General features: G+C 43.2%; 2 protein-coding genes across 4 annotated transcripts in view; one reads left to right on the plus strand and one right to left on the minus strand.

Annotated features, from left to right (window-relative positions):
• The window catches only part of LOC308094188 (TSC22 domain family protein 2-like), a 38121-nt gene extending 29462 nt beyond the window's left edge, over positions 1–8659 (minus strand). For both annotated transcript variants that reach the window (XM_080440678.1, XM_080440677.1), the window contains exon 1: positions 6278–8659. In XM_080440678.1, coding sequence (XP_080296804.1) covers positions 6278–7965 — 1688 coding nt within the window. In that variant the 5' untranslated portion in view covers positions 7966–8659. The remainder of the gene's footprint in view (positions 1–6277) is intronic.
• A 7538-nt stretch (positions 8660–16197) lies between these two features.
• LOC308094205 (profilin-2-like) overlaps positions 16198–20995 on the plus strand; it is a 6460-nt gene continuing 1662 nt past the window's right edge. The window contains exons 1-3 of one of the 2 annotated variants that reach the window (XM_080440712.1): positions 16198–16520; positions 18563–18755; positions 20460–20743. In XM_080440712.1, the coding sequence (XP_080296838.1) occupies positions 16389–16520; positions 18563–18755; positions 20460–20557 (423 nt within the window). In that variant the 5' untranslated portion in view covers positions 16198–16388 and the 3' untranslated portion in view covers positions 20558–20743. Of the gene's footprint in view, positions 16521–18562; positions 18756–20459; positions 20744–20785 lie in introns of those variants that run through there. The other variant, XM_080440711.1, reaches the window with a different exon arrangement.

A 20995-nucleotide genomic window follows, 5' to 3' on the forward strand; every position in this document is an offset into this window, starting at 1 on the left:
GCCATGGTTCACTGCGATGAATGCTTTCCATCACACTGGCGAATAAAACACAGAACACAGGCATAGGCTGAGTATACGAGACAGAGTGAGAGAGAGAGAGAGAAAGAGAGGTGTAAAGTAACTAAGTACATTTACTCAAGTACTTTACTTAAATGTTGTCCTATATATTACTCTATGTCACGGCGATTTGAACAGATGGCAGCCTTGGAGGCGAGAGGCGTGTCTAGTACCATAGCTTAGGAGGGCAAGGCCGCCCGTTCAGAGTATGGGAAAGTATCCCCATTGGCTTAAAGGACAGCCAATGATCGAAAACATGTCGAGAATAGGTCGAGAAATGACTAGTGCTGAGTCTCTTTGTAAACCCGCATCGCATGCTGGTAAAAAGCGAGAGCGAGGCAGAGAGACAGGACAGGGGGAGAGAGAGAGAGTGAGAGAGACAGACAGAATCTCAAGTCAAGCTCAGCGAGTTTCATTCACTCTACTACACCTTCCTCCACTATAGACCATATTCACACGGCGGCCATGTTTCTATGAAGTCAATGAAAGTAGCCACCCCGGGTGGCGGCACTTTCAATGTTAAATTCCAATATGGCCGCCGTGTGAATATGGTCTATAGAGCGTACCTCACTCAGCGCTGGACAGACTTGTCATTCAACACCGTATCTACACGAGCAATAAGTGGGGTCCGGGGACCCCCAGGGGTCCTGGGGCGGGGGGCTACCAGGGGGTCTCCAGCTAAATTTGTTAATAAAGTGTCACAATCATTGTAACCCCTTTATTCATATTTTATACTTTGGCTGTTCAGAAATAGCAGATATGCAAGCTCATAGCACGGCACTCGGTGCCGCGCTATGATATTGAAAATGTGTGCAAATCCTTTTTTTTAATAGTTTTAAAGGCGAACATTTTTAACGCAAATCTTTGCTTCTGGGGGTTTCCTGGCACAACATATTTTCAGGTGGGGGTCCTTTTTTTTGAGAACCACTGCTCTACACACAAGAAAAAGCGACAGGAGCCACTGATGCTACGACAGTGCTGAGAAAAACTACTAAGTGGCCCCCCTGCCACCCGCCACCGACCACGGTCATGCCAGCCAACACCGTGGCTGGCATGAATGTTCCATTCATTTTAAACGACACAAACACAATTAAATCGTTAATCGCAATTATTTGAGTGATAATTAATCATTAATTAAAAGTGACAGCCCTACGTGAGGCGTGAGATGCCCTAAATCAGAGGTTCTCACATGTCAAGGATTAGGACCCCCAAAATGATATGCATTTGTCCACGGACCCCCATCTGCAAAAGATTTTGTGCCAAAGACCCCCATAAGAAAAGATTTGCGTTGTTAAAAATGTTCAAAGTCATTCCCAATTTTTTTTTGCGATGCTCTTTTTGAATAGCCTATATCTAAAATAGGATTAAAAAGTGGTTAAACTTTTGCTGGGAGGGGGGACCCCTTGGAACCTCCCTCAAGGACCCCCTGGAATCCCAGGACCACCATTTGAGAACCACCGCCCTAAAATAGAATTGTGTCCCCACGTAACTTTTAGTGTCAGATAATGCTTCGGGGGAAGCTAGGGGCCACGACGACGTGACGACAAACATGCTCGGGCTGACACGCCCGGTGGACAGGGCCCTTATCTGCAGGGTAGGGGCACATTGGAAAGACCACTGTTCACGGTCAGATAGAGGGGCCCGCTGTCGTCAGATAGAGGGGCCCGCTGTCGTAAGAGAGTGCTACTCTTATCAGCCTGGGAGAGGGGTACTTCTGACCGGTCAGTAGCCAACGTAGCACGCAGTACTTTTTTTTTTTAATGACTTGTCCCACTGGGTATATAACAGTGGTGGAAAAAGTACTCGCATGTTTTACTTAAGTAAAAGTATCAATACTGCAATATTGAAATACTCCGTTACAAGTAAAAGTCCGGAATTAAAATTTAAAATGTAATTAAAAGTACAAAAGTATTGGTATCAAAATGTACTTAAAGTACCAAAAGTAAAAGTACAATTTTTTTTGAAAATAGCCGATCTACAAGCTCACAACACGTCGCGATGCGACGCGTTGTGAGCTTGTAGATCTGCTATTTTCAAATAGCTGATGTATAAAATAGGGCTAAAGTGGTTAATGTATGTTTCATATAATATAATAATTGATAATTGCAAAGTAACTAAAGTTTTCAAATAATTGTAGTGAGTAAAAGTACAATATTTGCCTCTGAGATGTAGTGGAGTAGAAGTAAAAGTATTGGAATTTTAGTGCAGTACTTAAAGGGGAAATCCACCCATTTTCAATATTTAACTATGTCATTAATATAGCATAAAGGAGTTGTGTGGAAATAAGAAAAAAAAAAAAAAAAAATTAACATTGCAAAAAAATTTAACATTGCAAAAAAATTAACATTGCAAATTACACCATGATGAGTCATCACAGTGTAATTTGCAATGTTAATTTTTTTGCAATGTTAAATTTTTTTGCAATGTTAATTTTTTTTTTAATTTTTTTTTATTAATGACATAGTTAAATATTGAAAATGGGTGGATTTCCCCTTTAAGTGTACTTAGTTACTTTCCACCACTGCCTACTGGGTATATAAGTATGTACATGAAAGATATGACCATGCTGTATTTACACACCACAGCGACAGGGTCAAGTCAGGTAGCCTACACTGGAGGCTCCCGCAACACACTGCATCCCTTATATGCCGTAAAATGTTCTCAGAGAAAATAGGTCAGGCTGGTAAAAATTAACATAAAGCCATATGTGAACAACAGACAAGACGTGCAAAAGCCTATGTGTGCAGCATTGCATGGGCCCGTTCCCGCTCTATATTCTGGTCTATAAAAGACTGTGAATGGAAACCACCACCGAGAGATTTGAGGCATTTCACTGTTTCCGCTCACAGCTGCCAACCGCTCTGTGCATTGTACCGTGCGCGCGCCGTGCGCAGGAAGTGAATGCAATCACACCTTTCAACTGCACTGAGGGAGTAGAATTAGAACTTCACTTATATCACGTGTGCTCAAGAGCTTGTGTGAACTGAACCGCATGGCTGGCTGGCAATGACTCACTGTCTTATCAGAATGACCGGCAGGGTTGGACATTGTAACGTGACTGACTTGAACCGAGTCCAAGATAGATGATAAACAAGAATTTCATTCATAAATTGTCGTGACGGCGTACAGTCGTCCCTTTCACATAATTCGCAGGATGGGGCTTGCGCAATCAGGTGGGACCTGAAAAAGAAATGAGCAACGTAACTAACTACAACACTTCAGCCAATCAACGGTTAAATCCAGCCAATCCCCTAAAATCCCCCATAAACACTTTCCTGAGGGGAGCCCGAGGGGGGCCGGGAGTGGAAACCATGATATCATTCAAAATGTGGCAACACACACTCTCAGAACAGACTCCACCATGTAGGCCTTAGAAAGACTTTTAAACGGGGCAGCAGCTAAGCGAACTTATTTAAAAAGGTCAAGCACATGTTCACTCTGCAGATTACCTAAGGCTAATGGAATGCCCAGTTTGCTCGATGCAAAGTGGCAAGTAATGAAAGCAGAGAGGCGTTTGAAGTTTATAAGCAAGCAAGGCCATCACTTTAGAGAGTAGGGCAACTCCGGTGGGAGTTAAAGGAGGAGGTCTGACAAACGTGTGGCGACGATGACTTGATGAGCCTACAAGGAACCAAACTGAAACCAATACAACGGAATGGTTACGCTTCCAATTTCAAAACACCCCTCCACCCACACACACACAAAAACGGAATTAACATTATGTGTGTATGTTTGAGCCAGTTGTTTTCTGTGCTGGGGTGAGAGCCAGGGTGTTTTCCTGAAAACGGGTACACTCCTGCACTTCTTTTTTTTTTCTTTTTAGGGCTCAGAGCAACACCAAACATTATATTTCCTTCCTGTGTGTGTGTGTGTGTGTGTGTGTGTGTGCCCCCTGCCCACTCCCCCATTCCCTGTGCTTCTCTTGACTCTCTTCCCCTCCCCGTATTGCCTGGGCCTGATCGGAAAAGCCCCCTGTTTGTCTGACCAGCTATACGAGCAAAACCAAAACACTGATAACGAGACTTTCATTATATCTGTTTGGGGGGGGGGGGGGGGGACACAATCCTGTATTGTCCCTCTCTTTCTCTGCCATCTTCACTTCAAAACAAACTCCAGAGCCATGCCTGGCTGGCACTGTAGTCCAATAAGTCACACACACAAAGACCCGCCCCCCTCCCTTGTGCTCACTGCAACTGGTGGAGTGTGCCTGCTATAACCAGTTTATCCACATCTGCAATAATACAGCGTATGCCTGAATACCATGTCTATTGCGTTATATACGACATCGATGAGACATTGCAATAGACCAGTGGTTCTCAACCTGCGCATGATTTTGGGGGTCCCAGATGACAGTGAAGTGACAAGTCAAGGACTTATAATACCTTAAAAAAAATTAAAAGGAAAAGACCATTACTGCATCAAAGGTAATCGACAAACTACACACACAAAAAAAAACATTGGCCAAATTGTCAATGATAGTAGCTTGTAGATCGGCTATTTTCACAATATCTGTGGAACCGAGTGGAACCGAGTCAAACTAAATGTAATGCCTCAACCTCAACTGCTTGTCAGGGTGGGGGTCCCCAGTTCAAATATGATTATTTTAGGGGGTCACGGCCTGAAAAGGTTGAGAACCAACGCAATGGACATTGGAACAAATACAGCCGGGCCTAATTGAATGACCGTTACAACTGATAAGAGAACACGGATAAACAATGTTACGATTCTGAGCCTGTTTAAAGGCCCCGAACACTCATACAGGTGTTTTCAATTACTCTTACTGATTGCATCTCTAGTCAGGTTGACGCTGGGTGGAGCTACAAATTCACGAATTCGCAAAAAATGATGGGCCAAAAACAACGATAACAAGTTGAATTGGCCTGCTCTTATAGAGGTGCAGCAAAGCCGACAAGAGCCTTCAGTCAAACCCGGTGTGTGCACGCCCACACAGCCCTGAGAAGTAGAGGCTTGGGTGTTATGAAGGTATTGATGAATCCAGACGGTAATTATTTTCAATACCGTCCGAAACACAGACATTCCTCTTTTCTATTAAGCCATTAAGACCGGGAAAGCGTCTGTAATTTTAGATTTGTTTTTGGCTATATAAAAATAGCAGATATACAAGCTCATAGCGCGGCACCGAGTGCCACGCTATGAGCTTGTAGATCTGCTATTTATTTTTTTGTTTTAATCATGAAAAATGCGTGCAAATCTTTGAATATATATATATTTTTAAAGCAAACGTTTGTAACTCAAATATTTGCTTTTCTGGGGGTCTTAAACTGATACTGTAACGATGGCTAACAGAAGAATCTTTTGGATGCAAAAAGAAAAAAGAAAATAAATAATTGGCTGGTCATTTCTGCTCTACAGTGTCTCCTTAGCTAATCAGTCAAATAAGGCTGGATAATGGAATTGTGTGAACATAATTGCCACATATTCAACTTCATCTTGAGATTACTTCTTCCAACTACAAAAGCCGTTCATTAGTCACCACCCATATACATCATCTCCGTTCAGCCCGCTGATGTGTCGTATCGCCACAGCGACAAGTGTCATCAGCTCTGCCAGCAACATGCAGTATGCTGAATCTGTGGAAGAAGGGTGTTTATTTCCTATATCTGTTATATATCATTATTCTATGGGCCATAAGCATGTAAACGGATGGCAGTGGCTCATGGGGGTAGAGCAGCCACTTGGGAAACGGAAGGTTCCCGTTTCAGTCCCCTGGCTCTCCCCCTGTGTTAGTGTCGAAGTGTCCTTGAGCAAGACACGGTCTGCTCTGAACCCCCAGCTGCTTCTGATGAGGAGGTTGGCTGCTTTGAATGGTTTCCTTCACTGTCGGTGACTGAATGTGTGAGTGAATGAGTGAATGTAATTATGCACGTTGAAAAGCACTTTGGATAAAAAGGTGGCGCTATATAAATGCACCATTTACCAAGACTTGTCTAAGTAGACTAAATGCATACTAGACACACAGCATTCATGGTAGGCTAGACAAAGTCATACATGCTAAAATGACTTCTATCACCAGCTGCACAACTTGTTTTTTGTGTGTTTGTTTTACACAAATGCCACCATATACCCCGGTGAAATGTCAGGAAGGTATGAACTTATCTTTTAAAAGATACTTCCCAAGCCAAATGAGAAGAGTAGTCAGCCATAGTAAATTAAAAACACCTGCGTTTGTGACCAAGGCCTTTAATATGGAGAATATTACCTGTCCTCATCCCCGTCGACAGGTATGGGTATTCCAAACAGGCTGTTGACGGTCGGCGTGGAAAGCTGCAGGCTTTCGGGGATTAGAGGCTTCATCAGGTTCCCATAGGCGATAACCCCTGGTACAAATCCAGTCATGGGAAGGCCCTGCCCCAAAAAGACCCCGGGGGCCACCATGTTGCTTTGGGGCATCAGAGACTGCAGAGGGGAGGAGGTTGAGTTTGGCATGACCGCACTCGAGGCACTGGGCACAACGGCGGGCATGGTGGTGGGCACACCAGGGCTCGCCGCTACGACAGGCACGTTTTGCGCGCCAGAGGGCGCGGCGTAGAGGCCATACTGACCCACAGACATCTGCTGTAACGTAGATCCCCCGACACCCAACATTCCACCACCTATCTGTTGCAGTAGAAGACCTGACGCTGTCTGGCCAGGAGGCAAGGTTCCTCCTGAAGCTACGGCCATTTCTACAACTTGACTCTGCATGGAAGCGGCTGGGGTCATGACCGGTGAAGGACCCAGTCCCCCTAGCTGTGCCCCTGCAGAGAGGCTGGTTACGGGGAGGATCTGCGCGGCGGGCTGGGGCTGTTGATAGTATTCAGTTTGGTTCACGAGTAAACCGGGAGACTGACCGGTCAGATGGTGTGTCGTGGGAACCTGCTGCAGCATCTGCTGCTGCTGTTGAGGAGGGTAAGACACGGGCAGGGGCTGGCCCGCGGGGGGCATGCCGGGCGACCTCTGCAGGTGGACGCCACCTTGAGGCAAGCCGTTGTGCCCGATAGGAAGCAGGGTCTGTGCATTGGAGGGTTGGAGACCTACCGCTGCAGGCTGTTGCAGCGGGAAAGCATTCTGTGTGGCCGTCCCGCTCCCACCCTGGTTCACAACACTGTAGGTTTGATGGTGGAGTTGCTGCTGCAGTGCATCCACCGACGGCATGCGAGAGGCAGAGAGAGAAGTATCTACTATGGAGCCCATGCCCTGGCCCGAGTGCGTGGCCACCGGGGTCGCCACCGAACCCCCCGTCTGGCCCAGTCCGCTGTCCCTGTCCATGCTGGGATCCACCGTGGTGGCATTGGCATGCCTAATGCTATCTACAGTCCTGCTCACTATGGAGCCATCCGAGTCCTTCTCATAAAACTCTGTGCATGTCCACCTGCCCCTCCTGAAGGGCTCTCCGGTACCGTGATCAAGTTTAATGACCCTGAAACGTGAACTGCAACTCACTGTCGTGGAGGTGGTGGTGGAGTGAGTCAAGACTGGCTGGGACGTGCTCGCCGACACGCCGGTGGCGGGCTGCGGTGGCACGGCCCCGGGCTGAGTGACATGCTGAACGCCCTGAGCAGGGCCCAGCACTGCTACTATGCGAAAAGTCCCGTTGGGGTTGTTGCCCGACGACAACTGACTCGCGGACGACTGACCAGCTTGGGGAATGTGCGTCTGTTGCGTCTGCGGCTCCGGCTGAGGCTCCCCCACGTTGTTGAAGGTGAGCGCCTCCTCGGACGAGTCCGCCCGGGGCACCACCGCGTCGAACGTCTCCGACGAGACGTCCTCCTCCTCCTCGGCCCGGGAGTCGTCCGGGTCGTCCAGGCTCTCCGTGTCGTCGGCGGCGTTGCTGGCCTGGGCCACCTGGGCCTGTGTCACACTGGTGATCTGGAAGCAGCTCTTCTTCTTGGCCGGCATTTTAGACATTTTGACAGGCTTGTTTACAACAAAGCTCCTCCGTCAAAGCAAAAAAAAAAAAAAGATCGACTCGGGGGGGTGGGGGGACAAAGGTCAAATCGTATTAAACAACAAGACCCCCGAAGCTATTTCACTTCTTTCCTAACTGTAATCAAGATGAGTCTGCGCCATCCTCCTCCTTCCTCCCGGGGTCTCCTGTTGCGTTTTACAAGCTCATAATAACGCCAGACCCCAGTCAGTCAGTCAGTCCCACTCCTACAGTTACACTCCTTATTCCTCTTGAAGATTCGATCCGAAGCTGCTGTCAACCCCCCGGACCTCCGGGTCTCTTCGGTCCCCCCGGCGTCAGAGAGAGGGCCCGTGTCGCAGAGAGAGAGAGAGAGAGAGAGAGAGTGTCCCCAGGCAGCAAGAGCCTAGTGGGGCCCAGTAGCACCTCCACTCACTCACCCAGCTAGCTGGACGGCTAGCTGCTGCTGTCTGGCTGCAACACTCCCCCTACGTCGGGACAAGTACATAAGACATCTTCATAAACAAGTTGTTCGTCTCTACCGGCGCCGTTTTCGAGCTCCGACGTTCCCTCCAAGGGAGTGACGCTACGTTACGACGCCAAAAGGTGTTAACAATTCGAGAAATGTGTGTTTAAAATGCCCACACACACTCCTCCAGGGAGAAGTGAGGTTCTTGTGAACAGCGACAACCTCCCCTCCTCTCTCTTGACAAGATGGCTATGTGTGTGTGTATCGGTGTTGCCAGGTTTTGTGAGAGAAATAAGTAACCAGGTCTAGGAAAACAAGCCCAAAAGAAGCGACCATTAGCCACATCATGACATGAGCACTTTAGACTTATATGCATTGGCTATTCATTTGAAATTTGCAGATCTACAAGCTTACAACGTGAGCTGTTTTCAAAGAAAAATCTTGGGGGGAAAAAAATTTGTGGAACATTTTCAAATCCACACAAAGCTTGTATGTATGGGGGTCCCTGGCACAACATATTTTCAGAAGGGCCAAATACATATATTGCAGACAAATGCATATATTAATATGGGGGTCCTCTTTGACATGAAAATGTTTAAGAGCCACTAGTTTAAACAACATTTGGAAACAGGCCCCAATAAGCAACTAGACTTATTTACAAGCAACTTTACAGAAAAGAAGCCCAAAATCGCTTATAATAAGCGGACATGGCAACAGTGCTATGTATGCAACCGCGCTGCATGGTGGGTAGCCCTGCGCCACGGTATCTGCGTACATGTGTATCGAGAATACTCCCCCCCCCCCCCCCCCCCCCCCTCAATTTTACAATTTCACATTCAATTCAATTCAATGGGCCTTTATTGGCATGGGCAACGTTGCGTTTACATTGTCAAAGCATGAGTGAAAATAGAAAACAAGCAAACATGTTATGTACAATTAATTAAGTAGAATAAAGACACTTGTCTTTAAAACATTCAACCAAAAATGTTAAAAAAAATATATAAAAGCAATTTAAAAACAATAATAATAATAATTTTAGAAAAACTATATATATATATATATATATATATATATATATATATATAGAGAGAGAGAGAGAGAGAGAGAGATAGAGATAGAGAGATAGATAGATAGATAGATAGATAGATAGATAGATAGATAGATAGATAGATCGATCGATCGATCGATCGATCGATAGATAGATAGATAGATAGATCGATATAGAATAGATATATACACGCACATACACACACGCACACGCGCACACGCACATACACACACGCACACGCGCACGCACACACGCGCACACACACACACACACACACACACACACACACACACACACACACACACACACACACACACACACACACACACACACACACACACACACATTACATTACATTACAGTCATTTAGCAGACGCTTTTATCCAAAGCGACTTAAGTTACAATAAGTGCATTCAACATAGGTAGGGAACGAAACTACTATTCACCAGAAGTCTTAAGTGCATTTTCTGCAAAAACAAGCAACCAAGAGTATACCTAGCGCTAAGGTAAAAGTGCAATATATCAGCTACCTACTTTCTTAAACAGATGAGACAAAATAGCAAAATCAAATGAGCAAGAGCTAAAACTAATAAGTGTATAGATTAAACAAGATCCAATAAAACAATACAACAATAAAACAAGCGTTCGTACAACTAGTTAACAACAAGTAGGCCAGGCAAAGAGGAAGGGTAGTGTTTCCTGAAGAGGTGGGTTTTCAGCCTGCGGCGAAAGATGGGCAGTGACTCTGCTGTCCTGACACACACACACACACACACACACACACACACACACACACACACACACACACACACACACACACACACACACACACACACACACACACACACACACACACACACACACACACACACACACACTTGTAAAGGATGGGCAATTGCAATCCCCACCCCCTCCCCTGACCCCTGGGGGTCAAAAAAATCATTCTTTATGTTGATATGCAAATCTGTTATTATTCATGCTGAATAGATTTTGTCTATCAGGAATGCATAGCAAAATCATTTAGGAGGATGAAAGCAGTGCCAACTTGCTTTTATAAGGCTCAACGCTGTATTGTAATTGGAGGCAGACAGCATTAACATATAGCCTGACAAAGAATGTCTGACAAAACAGTGCAAAGCAATGCAATAGTTATGTTCATATGGGTTTAAGAATTCATTTTTGCATGGGTTATTTCTCACCATGCATTCTGGTACATGATAGATTTTTCACCTGAATTGCTCTGGGGAGCAACAGCCAGCATAGTCTTATGACAGAGCATGCATCCCTTCTGATCACCAGACTGGTTCATCTTCCGCATCAATTGGTCACACCGAACACATCGTAAAAGAATGTAAATAGCGAGTTCTGGGCAGAAAACATATTGAGGGACATCACATGGCATATTTTGTGGCCTCCATGACTGGTGAGAATGGGGTCCTTATTGTAAAGAACATTTTCAAATACCTGTCTCAGATATGGGTAGGCATAGATCTATGGAATGGCATATATATGTCAAAAATACACAAATTAACAAAATATATGTATATTATCTCTTGAAATATTAGTGGAACGACAGTTTCAGAAGCCTGAAGGGCCTTCGAAACTTCAATATAGGGCCTTCTATATACCAGAAAGAACCAGACACCGTTTGCCAAATATTACCACTGAACAGGATTATTAAAGGACCAACAAAATGGGAGAAGAATCAGCTAAATGGAATTTCTATGGGTTCATGTTCAACATGGATAAGGTTTCAGAAGAAAAATCATGGAAAACTCTGCCCCTAGTGGTTAATGTGATAATTTTTCATAGTATTCCTATTATCTTTTGTGAAGCCAATAATAATAATCATCATCATCATAAATAAGTTGGTCTATTAGTTTACAATCTATTTGTTCCTTTATGCTAATATACAGTACGGTATATATAGCCTGACAAAGAATAGATCAATGACAAGAATATTGTCATTGATCAGTGGTTGTCAGACGGTAGAACCTGGTGTCAGGTAGGACACCTACTGGTTGAAAAGTGGTACTACACTTATAAATGTAATATATCCCCCCTGGCCAAGAGGGGATGAGTGTCTACATGAGTGGGGATTGCACAGTGATGGAAAAAGTAAAATTTATTTTTACTTAAGTAAAAGTATCGATACTGCAATGTAGAAATACTCTGTTACGTCCAGAATTTTAAATTTACTTGAGTAAAAGTACAAACGTATCTGTATCAAAATGTACTTAAAGTACCCAAAGTAAAAGTACCAAATATGCAGAACGTCCCATTTCAAGTTTTCAATTTTTCAAAAAATCTTTTGAAAATAGCAGATCTACAAGCTCACAATGCGTCGCATCGCGACGCATTGTGTGCTTGTAGATCGGCTATTTTCAATAGGCCAAGGGCTGAAGTGGTTAATGCATGTTTTGTAATAATAATCAAAATATACAAAGTAACTAGTAACTAACATTTTCAAATAAATGTAGTGGAGTAAAAGTAGGCCTACAATATTTGGGTCAGAGATGTAGTGGAGTAGGAGTAAAAGTATTGGAAATTGGAAATACTCAAGTAAAGTACAAATACCTCAAAATTTTACTTAAGTATGGTACTTAAGTAAATGTACTCAGTTACTTTCCACCACTGGGATTGCATCTTAGATGTTTGGTCTCCCATGTGGGAGATTAGTAATGTTTGTGGGACATAATAAAACGTACAGATCGCAGCTTGAATACGGACACTGTATGGGAAGCTACACTTCACTGAGGCATGTGATCCATACTGTAAGATCATGGAAGTTTTAACTGAAGCACTCACTTGAGGCATGAGCTCGGCTCTAGGCTTTCCCTAGGCTGGCAGAGGGAGTGTAGTGCCCAGGATTACTTAGACAATTGGCACTGGGTGAAAAAATGGGTTACAAAATCATGGGATAAAAATAATAATAAAAAAAAAAGATTGATCATAATAAAGAAAAAAGACTTGATCGAGAAATCAATATAGCTCATGCTTGTGGATATTGCCAAACAGGACCTCTGCTCTAGATGAGTAGACTTGGCAATGATAACCAATGTTCAGATCTGAATGACACCTTAAGTCATGAAGATTGTGCACAGGTAAATGCTTTTACTGCTGTGACACATCACATCTGTCATTGCTAAAACTCGCCATTCATGAGGTTATACCAAGTTATCTTACTCGTAGCTTAAGCTCCGTGCCAACTCCACTCTGATTACGTAATAATGTATGATTGTTTGTTCAGGACATACAGATACCTTCACCATGTTCTGATCTCTTTATTGTCACCTGGAAGACATAACAGTTACCATAATGGTGAAGCAACGCGTAAGGTCAAAGATCAGTTTGGCTTTTAGATAAGAGGCATTATTAAGGAAGTTGTGTACTAGCACTATAGAGTGATGATGAATACCAGAGACCATGCACCAAAGTTCTCTTGAGCAAGCCATTAAACTCCAGCTGTAGTGCTCCCACCATGGCATGACCCAATGACCTGGAATGAAATGCTATATGATGTGTGTGTGTGTGTGTGTGTGTGTGTGTGTGTGTGTGTGTGTGTGTGTGTGTGTGTGTGTGTGTGTGTGTGTGTGTGTGTGTGTGTGTGTGTGTGTGTGTGTGTGTGTGTGTGTGTGTGTGTGTGTGTGTGTGTGTAATATTGTCATTGATTCTTAAGATGCACACATAATAACTCACTCACTCAAAATCAATCAATCACCCCCACATACAGGGAAAGAGAGAGACAGACAGACAGACAGACAGACTAACCCTAACCCTAACCCAGTGGTCCTTGAGGGGTTTCCAGGGGGTCCATGGCTAGTGGTTGATACTTAATTAGGAACCAATTGGACCCCTCCCTCATGTATGATATTTTGTGGTTACATTTATGTACACACTAAGGTAAATTAGGTTTTTACAGTAGATTGGGGTTCCATTATAATAATAATCATCATCATCAACATCATCATCATTTGGAGGTCCGTGGCAAGCATATCAAACTGGGGGATAGAGAGAGAGAGAGAGAGAGAGAGAGAGAGAGAGAGAGAGAGAGAGAGAGAGAGAGAGAGAGAGAGAGAGAGAGAGAGAGAGAGAGAGAGAGATACGTCCATTATGCCATCATATTCCTCCGCCTCCTCTCTCGCCATAAGAGAGAGCGGCTCAATGTGCGGAGTGATCTGTCGGAGGAACTAGACTACACCCAGCCAGCCAAGCAGCAGCACGCCACCGGGGCCGAGCCCACACAGCAGTGTTGCCATGTCCGCTTATTATAAGCGACTTTGTCGCTTGAAAATATTGGTAGTTGATTGATGGATTGATTGATTGATTGGTTGGTGCAATGGTTGGTTGGTTGGTTGGTTGAATGATTGATTGGTTGATTGATTGATCGATTGATCGATCGATCGATCGATCGATCGATCGATTGATTGATTGATTGATTGATTGATTGATTGATTGATTGATTGATTGATTGATTGAATGAATACTTTATTAACAGTTTGCCCAAAAAAAAGGACAAAGTACAGTTCTATACAAAAGGATGCCTAAAAGATTAAACCCAAGAAAGCACTATATGGCTTGTTTCCATTGGGGTCCTGTGACTAGTTGTGGGTTGCGTTTTTTGGGGCTTGTTTCAAAATGTAGTTGCTTATTTGGGCTTGTTTCCTAATGTTGTTTAAACTAGTGTTTCGCAAACATTTTCAAGTCAAGGACCCCCAAATTAATATGTATTTGTCTGGGGACCCCCATCTGAAAATGTTATGCCAGGGAGGGAGGGACCCCCCATGGCCCATACAAGATTTGTGTTGTTAAAAATGTTTCAAAAATATTCTAAATTTTTCACATTTTCTTCAAGATTTTTTTTAAATGCTACGCAACGCGTTGTGAGCTTGTAGATCTGCTATTTTCAAATAACCGATGTATAGGTTTAATAAAGTGTTCATGTTGCCCAGGGGTAGGCAACCTTACGCACGGGTGCCAACATTGGCACAGGGAGGATGATCACTGGCACACTGGCTTAAGAGTGAGAGAGAGAGCTTTTTTTCTTATAACAAGACCAGGAGACCTGGTTCTGCCAGACCCAGAATGAAGTCTGGGTCTAGGGGTCGAAATCTGAATGGCCGGGCTTCGCACGACGTGTGTCCCTTCTATGCCCATGTATGGGCGCGCAGTGGAGGGTTGAGCAGTAGAGGGCGCTATTACCCGCAGCAGCTCTAGTCAAATGTACATTCATAAAAGAAATGGTCTTCACCGGGTTTAATGAAAGTAGATTAAATTATGCAGTTTGTAATATCTTCTTTACTCAATAAAAATGATTTGTCGGAAGTTGGATCTATTTGTATATAATAGCAGCATTATGCCTATTATGCCTATAATAGCAGCATTATGCCTATCTAAATCCCGAAAATAACAACAGAGTGAATGGCGCTTCCGGTTCGTTCTACCCCACGCATGCGCAGATTGCGAACTCTGCTCTGTGATGACGTCGCGCGGAAACCCAAAATAACATCCTGCACATCATTCTACATTAATTCAAACTCCTAACTCTGACTGGGGAGGGAGTCTGGCAGATAGGTATCTAATGATCATATACATCCTGGTGTGAAAGAAAATATTTCTAAAGAAGACAAAAAAAATTAAGGTTGTTATGGACAATCAAATATGTAATTTTGATGTGGTGTCATAATTAAACTTAATGTTGATATGGCCAGTGGTGTAAAGTAACTAAGTAGCCTACATTTACTCAAGTACTGTACTTAAGTAAAATGTTGAGGTATTTTTTACTTTACTGGAGTATTGATAATTTTCGGTACTTTTACTTTTACTCAACTACATCTCAGAGACAAATATTGGCCCACAATGCTCACAATGCGTTGCCATGCGACTTGTGTGCATCTGCTATTTTCAAAAGATTGTTATCCATTTTATACATTTGAAAACTGTGAAATGGGACATTCTGCATAATGAGTACTTTCTACTTTTGGTACATTAAAGGAGTAGTTCACCCAAAAAATGTCTTATTTTCTATCAATTGCACACCCCATGAAGCCTTGAATCCATGGATTTATTTTTGTTTTTGTCGCATTACTAAGCCAAAATGTGATTCCCGTCTCCTACCGGCTAATGTATCCGGTAGGAGACACAAAGTAGATTATTTGTGTCTCCTACCGGATACACACCCGGTCATCAAATTATTGGCTTAGGAATGCCACAAAAACAAAAATAAATCCATGAATTCAAGGCTTCATGGGGTGTGTAATTGATAGAAAATATGTCATTTTTTGGGTGAACTCCTCCTTTAAGTACATTTTGATACCAATACTTTTGTACTTTTACTCAAGTACATTTTTAATTCCGGACTTTTACTTGTAGTATTTCTAGTGCAGTATTGATGCTTTTAATAAAGTAAAAAAAGTGAGAACTGATGTAGCCTTCTTTTGGGCTTGCTACAGGCCCATTTCAAGTTTTCAAATGCAGAAGAATCTGTCCAAAAATGGCCAAAATGTATATAGGGCTGAAGTGGTTAATGCATGTTTTTTTTTAAATAATAATCAAAATATACAAAGTCACTAGTAACGACAATTTTCAAATAAATGTAGTGGAGGTAAAAGTAGCCTGCCTACAAAATATTTGGGTCCGAGATGTAGTGAAGTAGAAGCTTGTTTCTCTCTCGAAAACCTGGCAACGCTGCCACCACAGACGTGCACGAGTTCTACATTGGAGGAGATAGATACTATATTGGTTCACACACTCGCGCATCTCACATTTTGTCCGTCCATCTCTCACTCTGTGGCGTCTGGCGAGCAGCAGCAGTGTGTATCCTATCCCAGGCTTATTGGCAAAGGAAGTTTGTTGTTTGGTTGTGTTTTTTTTTTAGTAGTTGATCATCCCCAGTTTTTCCAATAATAATGTCTTCTTGGCAAAGCTACGTGGATAATCTGATGGCCGACGGCAGCTGTCAGGACACCGCCATTGTTGGGTACACGGACGCCAAATACGTCTGGGCAGCACATGCCGGCGGTACTTTTAACAATATAACGGTAAGGAAAGAAAGCGACGTTTTTTTTAGGCGGTGAGTTGAAATAAACTTGACGTTAAAACGACGCTCGGGAGACTTTGGAAACGAACCTTTTTTATTTAATGTCCTCAAACAAAACACACACACACACACACACACACACACACACACACACAGCCCAGCCGAGGTGCTAACTAGCGGTTAGCTTAGCCACCGAGTTTGAGGCTAATCTATAATACTTAGCAGCGTGTGCCGTTCTTTTCCGCGTGACAATAAAAACGAAATAAAAAAACGGGCGTTTGTTCTGAACGGTGTGAAAGCTGGCGACGCGCCGTTGAGAATGACGCCTTATTTCTGTAGTATTGTCATGTGAAAGAGAAAGGCTCGTGCTAACATTTACATTGCAGGCTCGCGCCTCATCTCATCCCCCTTCCTTCCAGACTATCACCTGGAAGAAGGAACACATTCCCTGGATTAGATTAGATTAGAGATCCAAACCCCCTGTGCCGCCCTGGACAGATAAATACAAAACCTTTACATTTATTCACATGTTAATAGTGATAAATGGTAACTACGTGGATTGGTTAGAAATAAAAAACAAAACAAAAAAAACGGCATCAACAATAACCCATGCAACCCGTTCTGATGAATACCAAAACGCTCGCCCCAAAACAGTCGCCCCCCCATGCCATTAAATGCGGGTCCGTAGCCCTAATGCATCAAACTGGGGGTCCTTGAAATTAAAATGGTTGAGAATCCCTGCTAGAGCCGTAAAAAATCTTCTCTTATGGGGGTCCCTGGCATATATTTTCAAATGGGGGTCCGCGAGCTAATGAGTGTCAATTTGGGGGTCCTTGACATGAAAAAGTTTGAGAACCACTGGCCTAAACCTAACCTCATTCCTAAACTTAACCTCAGTATAACGGTGCCAAAACCAAAGAAAAGATGGGGGCAAGCGTGTTTTGGGGCGAGTCTTCCGGTGACCGTTTTTCTGCCAGCTAATAGACGGTGTCTGGCTGCTGAGAGAGAGAGAGCGTGCAATGCTTTTCGTGTTGCACGGCCGCCGGTGTGGCTTTCTTTCCCCTATGCTTCAGCAGAGGCGCTTGCCGACAAAAGAGGGAGGGGAAAAAAAAACAGATCTGCAAGCTAACAACGCGTCGCATGGTGACACATTGTTGACTTGTAGATCTTTTTTTTTTGGGGGGGGGGGGGCAAGCGACGCCCTCATGTGATTTGACTAAAATAAATGAAGCTAAAGCTCTGAACTTACTAGCGACTAGCTAGCTGCTCTTAAGTCTTAACAGGCTTTTTTTCTGCTTCAGCAGAGGCGCTTGCCGAAAACAACAACATATCTACAGGCTAACAAGACACGTTGTTGGCTTGTAGATCTGTTCTTTTTTTGGGGCAAGCGACGCCCTCGTGCGATTTTACCACAATAATAAATTACGCTAGCTAGCTGTTAACCGGGTTACATTCGAGTGACTTGTAATGACCAGGCCGGCGATCAACTGCTGGTGTTGTTTGTGAAGCGTTTCGCTGCCCGCGAATTGATTTTGCGTGACATTGGCGTGAGATTTTAATTCATTCAGGAGGTGAATGGCACGCAGAGCAGAGACAGTGCATGCATTGCATGCTCGCCTGGTCCGGCCTAGTTAGTGGACGTCACGTTACTTCCGCTGGATAATGCTAGCCATAATGCTAAGACAAGCTAGCTGCAGATGCTCCTGTCTAGCCAATTTGATTAAAAACGTCGCCTAATAATCCGTAGCACGTAGCTGAGTCTAAATGTCCAGTCATTTACGGTTGCCTAATCACCCAGTCTACCCACATCCGGTCAATGCAGGCCTGTTAATGGTGACTAAACAGACACAGCACTGTTGGTTGGCTTAATTATTGAACTAACAATGATACATTTGTTAATCCACTGGTGCATGTACCCTAGCTGGGACTTCCATGTGCTTGGCAATTTGCCTTGCCTTATTTGTGAAATATGCTTGCAGACGCTGAGTACATGAGTGCATTTTTTATTCTCGTAAAACATAATGTTGGGTCTCTTCATTGCAGCCTACAGAAATCGACATACTTGTTGGGAAGGACAGGATGTCATTCTTCACCGACGGTATGACCCTGGGTTTAAAGAAGTGCTCAGTCATCAGAGACAGCCTCCAGAATGATGGTGACTGGACGATGGACATCCGGACAAAGAGCACAGGAGGAGAGCCAACATACAATATCTCAGTAGGAAGAGCTGGTAAAGGTAAATATGAGTTCTTCCATGGGAATTGTTTTTCTATATTGGAAAATTTTGTGATTTGATTTGCTAATAATATGATGTGTTTGCCTTTTGTGGGGGAAAAAAAAATCACATGGCGTGAGGAGTTGGCTCACATGACTGTTGTGACTTGCAAGTGGAGTGCAAACAGAAAAGTGAGTCACACAGAATCATGTGACGCTTTCAGGCAAAGCTCATAGATTGTCCTTCAAGTATATCTCTTCTAAAAGTCAGCTTTGTGAGTATAAAAAGCTCATATTAGAAGCCAAGGTTTGCCTACTACAGTCTGTCTGCCTTTGTGGTCCTCACTGGCTGATTACTGAGCACTCAATTCTGGTCTTTGGCAGTGGTGGAAAGTAACTAAGTACATGTGCTCAAGTCCTGTACTTAAGTACAATTTTGAGGTATTTGTACTTAACTTGAGTATTTCAAATTTCCAATACTTTTACTTCTACTCCACTACATCTCAGAGGCAAATATTGTACTTTTACTCCACTACAATTATTTGAAAACTTTAGTTACAAGTTACTTTGCAGAGATAAACTATTACATTATACAACATTAACCACTTTAGCCCTATTTTATACCTAGGCTATTTGAAAATAGCCGATCTACAAGTTCACAACGCGTCTCATCGCGACGCGTTGTGAGCTTGTAGATCTGCTATTTTCAAATATTTTAGTACTTTTGGTACTTTAAGTAAGTTTTGATAACAATACTTTTGTAATTTTACAAGTACATTTTGAATTCCGGACTTTTACTTGTAACAGAGTACTTCTAAAATGGCAGTATTGATACTTTTACTTAGGTAAAACATTTGAGTACTTTTTCCACCACTGGTCTTTGGCTGTTACTGTCTACTGATCCCTTTCTCCTTTCCTAACTACTCCCTTCTGCTGTTCAGAGCCCTATTTGGGTCAGCTGTCCTTTTTTCTTTTTTTTAATGCATGATTTGGATGCTCTGTAAATCCTCTTACTTAATGTTTTTACTAGGGCTGCAACTGTTGATTATCTTAGAGATTACTTTTTTGATTAATTGAGTAATAGTTATTTGGGGGAGAGATAAAGAAAATCAGTAAATCCATTAGGATCCCCATTAGCTTCCACAAAGTGGTTGCTAGTTTTCTTGGGGTCCAACACAAAATTAATAAATCGATGCAGAAGTTTGAGTAACCACTTACATCTACCCTTTTAGATCATCTACACTACAATTAAAAATAATAGATTTCCCCAAATTGATTATGAATCTATTAAATTAGTTTGATTGTCCGTTGCACCCCTAGTCTATACTTACTGGGTTGAGATTCCTTGAAATGTAACAGTTTCACTTTGACTACAGTGTTAATTTAATTGTAGATTGAATGCAGCACGTGGGTCTATAACTGGACAGATCTAACGATGAGCATTTGTCTACCAGTTCCAGCAACTAGCTTTACTTAATTTAGGGTGTTAACCAGTTTTTCAGGAGCTTGCAGTAATCTACTTGTTTTGCAGAGTTTCTGTGGAAGTTTTCCCCTTCCAGCTATGCATGCTTGTGTCTACCCTGCAGCTCACACTTGCTGCCTCTAAAAAAAGAATTTATCAGAACTCTGAGCACTCTATTCATGACTAATACTTTCTCACTTTTGAATGTCTTTTCTTTACCTTTCACTCCTCTAAACTTTCCCTTTTCCATCTCTTCTCTTTCAGTTTTGGTGTTTGTAATGGGCAAAGAAGGGGTCCACGGAGGCGGATTGAATAAGAAGGCATACTCAATGGCAAAATACTTGAGGGATTCAGGGTTCTAGTCTTGCCAAGCTTGTATAGTTAAAATTAAGGGACAAAAAGAAGAGAAACGAAATGTTGCTGTTAAGATTTCTCCAGCAAGCAGTCAAAATGTCTCGGAAACTTTAATAGCAATGATGAAGAGTGGTGGTAAGATCTTGTGTCAACTTTTGCCCCCTCCCCCTGTTAGTGGGGGAGGAAAAAGACTCTTCAATTTTGTTCATTTGTCTTTTTTTTTCCTTGTGCTCCAGCGTTGGTTTTTGTCATGGGAAAGGAGGGGGTCCATGGCGGACAGCTCAACAAGAAAGCATATACCATGGCTGATTACCTGAGGAAGTCTGGATATTGAGCAGAATCTCCACCCATCCATCCACTTAGCAGCTCACTCCCATTCACTCCATTGTATTGACAGTACTTCCAGGATTAGATGGCAAACAATGTTACTTCTTTCCTGCAGTCCA

The sequence above is a fragment of the Gymnoscopelus braueri genome (assembly GCF_963280865.1).
Source record: "Gymnoscopelus braueri genome assembly, chromosome: 10".
Classification (NCBI taxonomy): Eukaryota; Metazoa; Chordata; class Actinopteri; order Myctophiformes; family Myctophidae; genus Gymnoscopelus; species Gymnoscopelus braueri.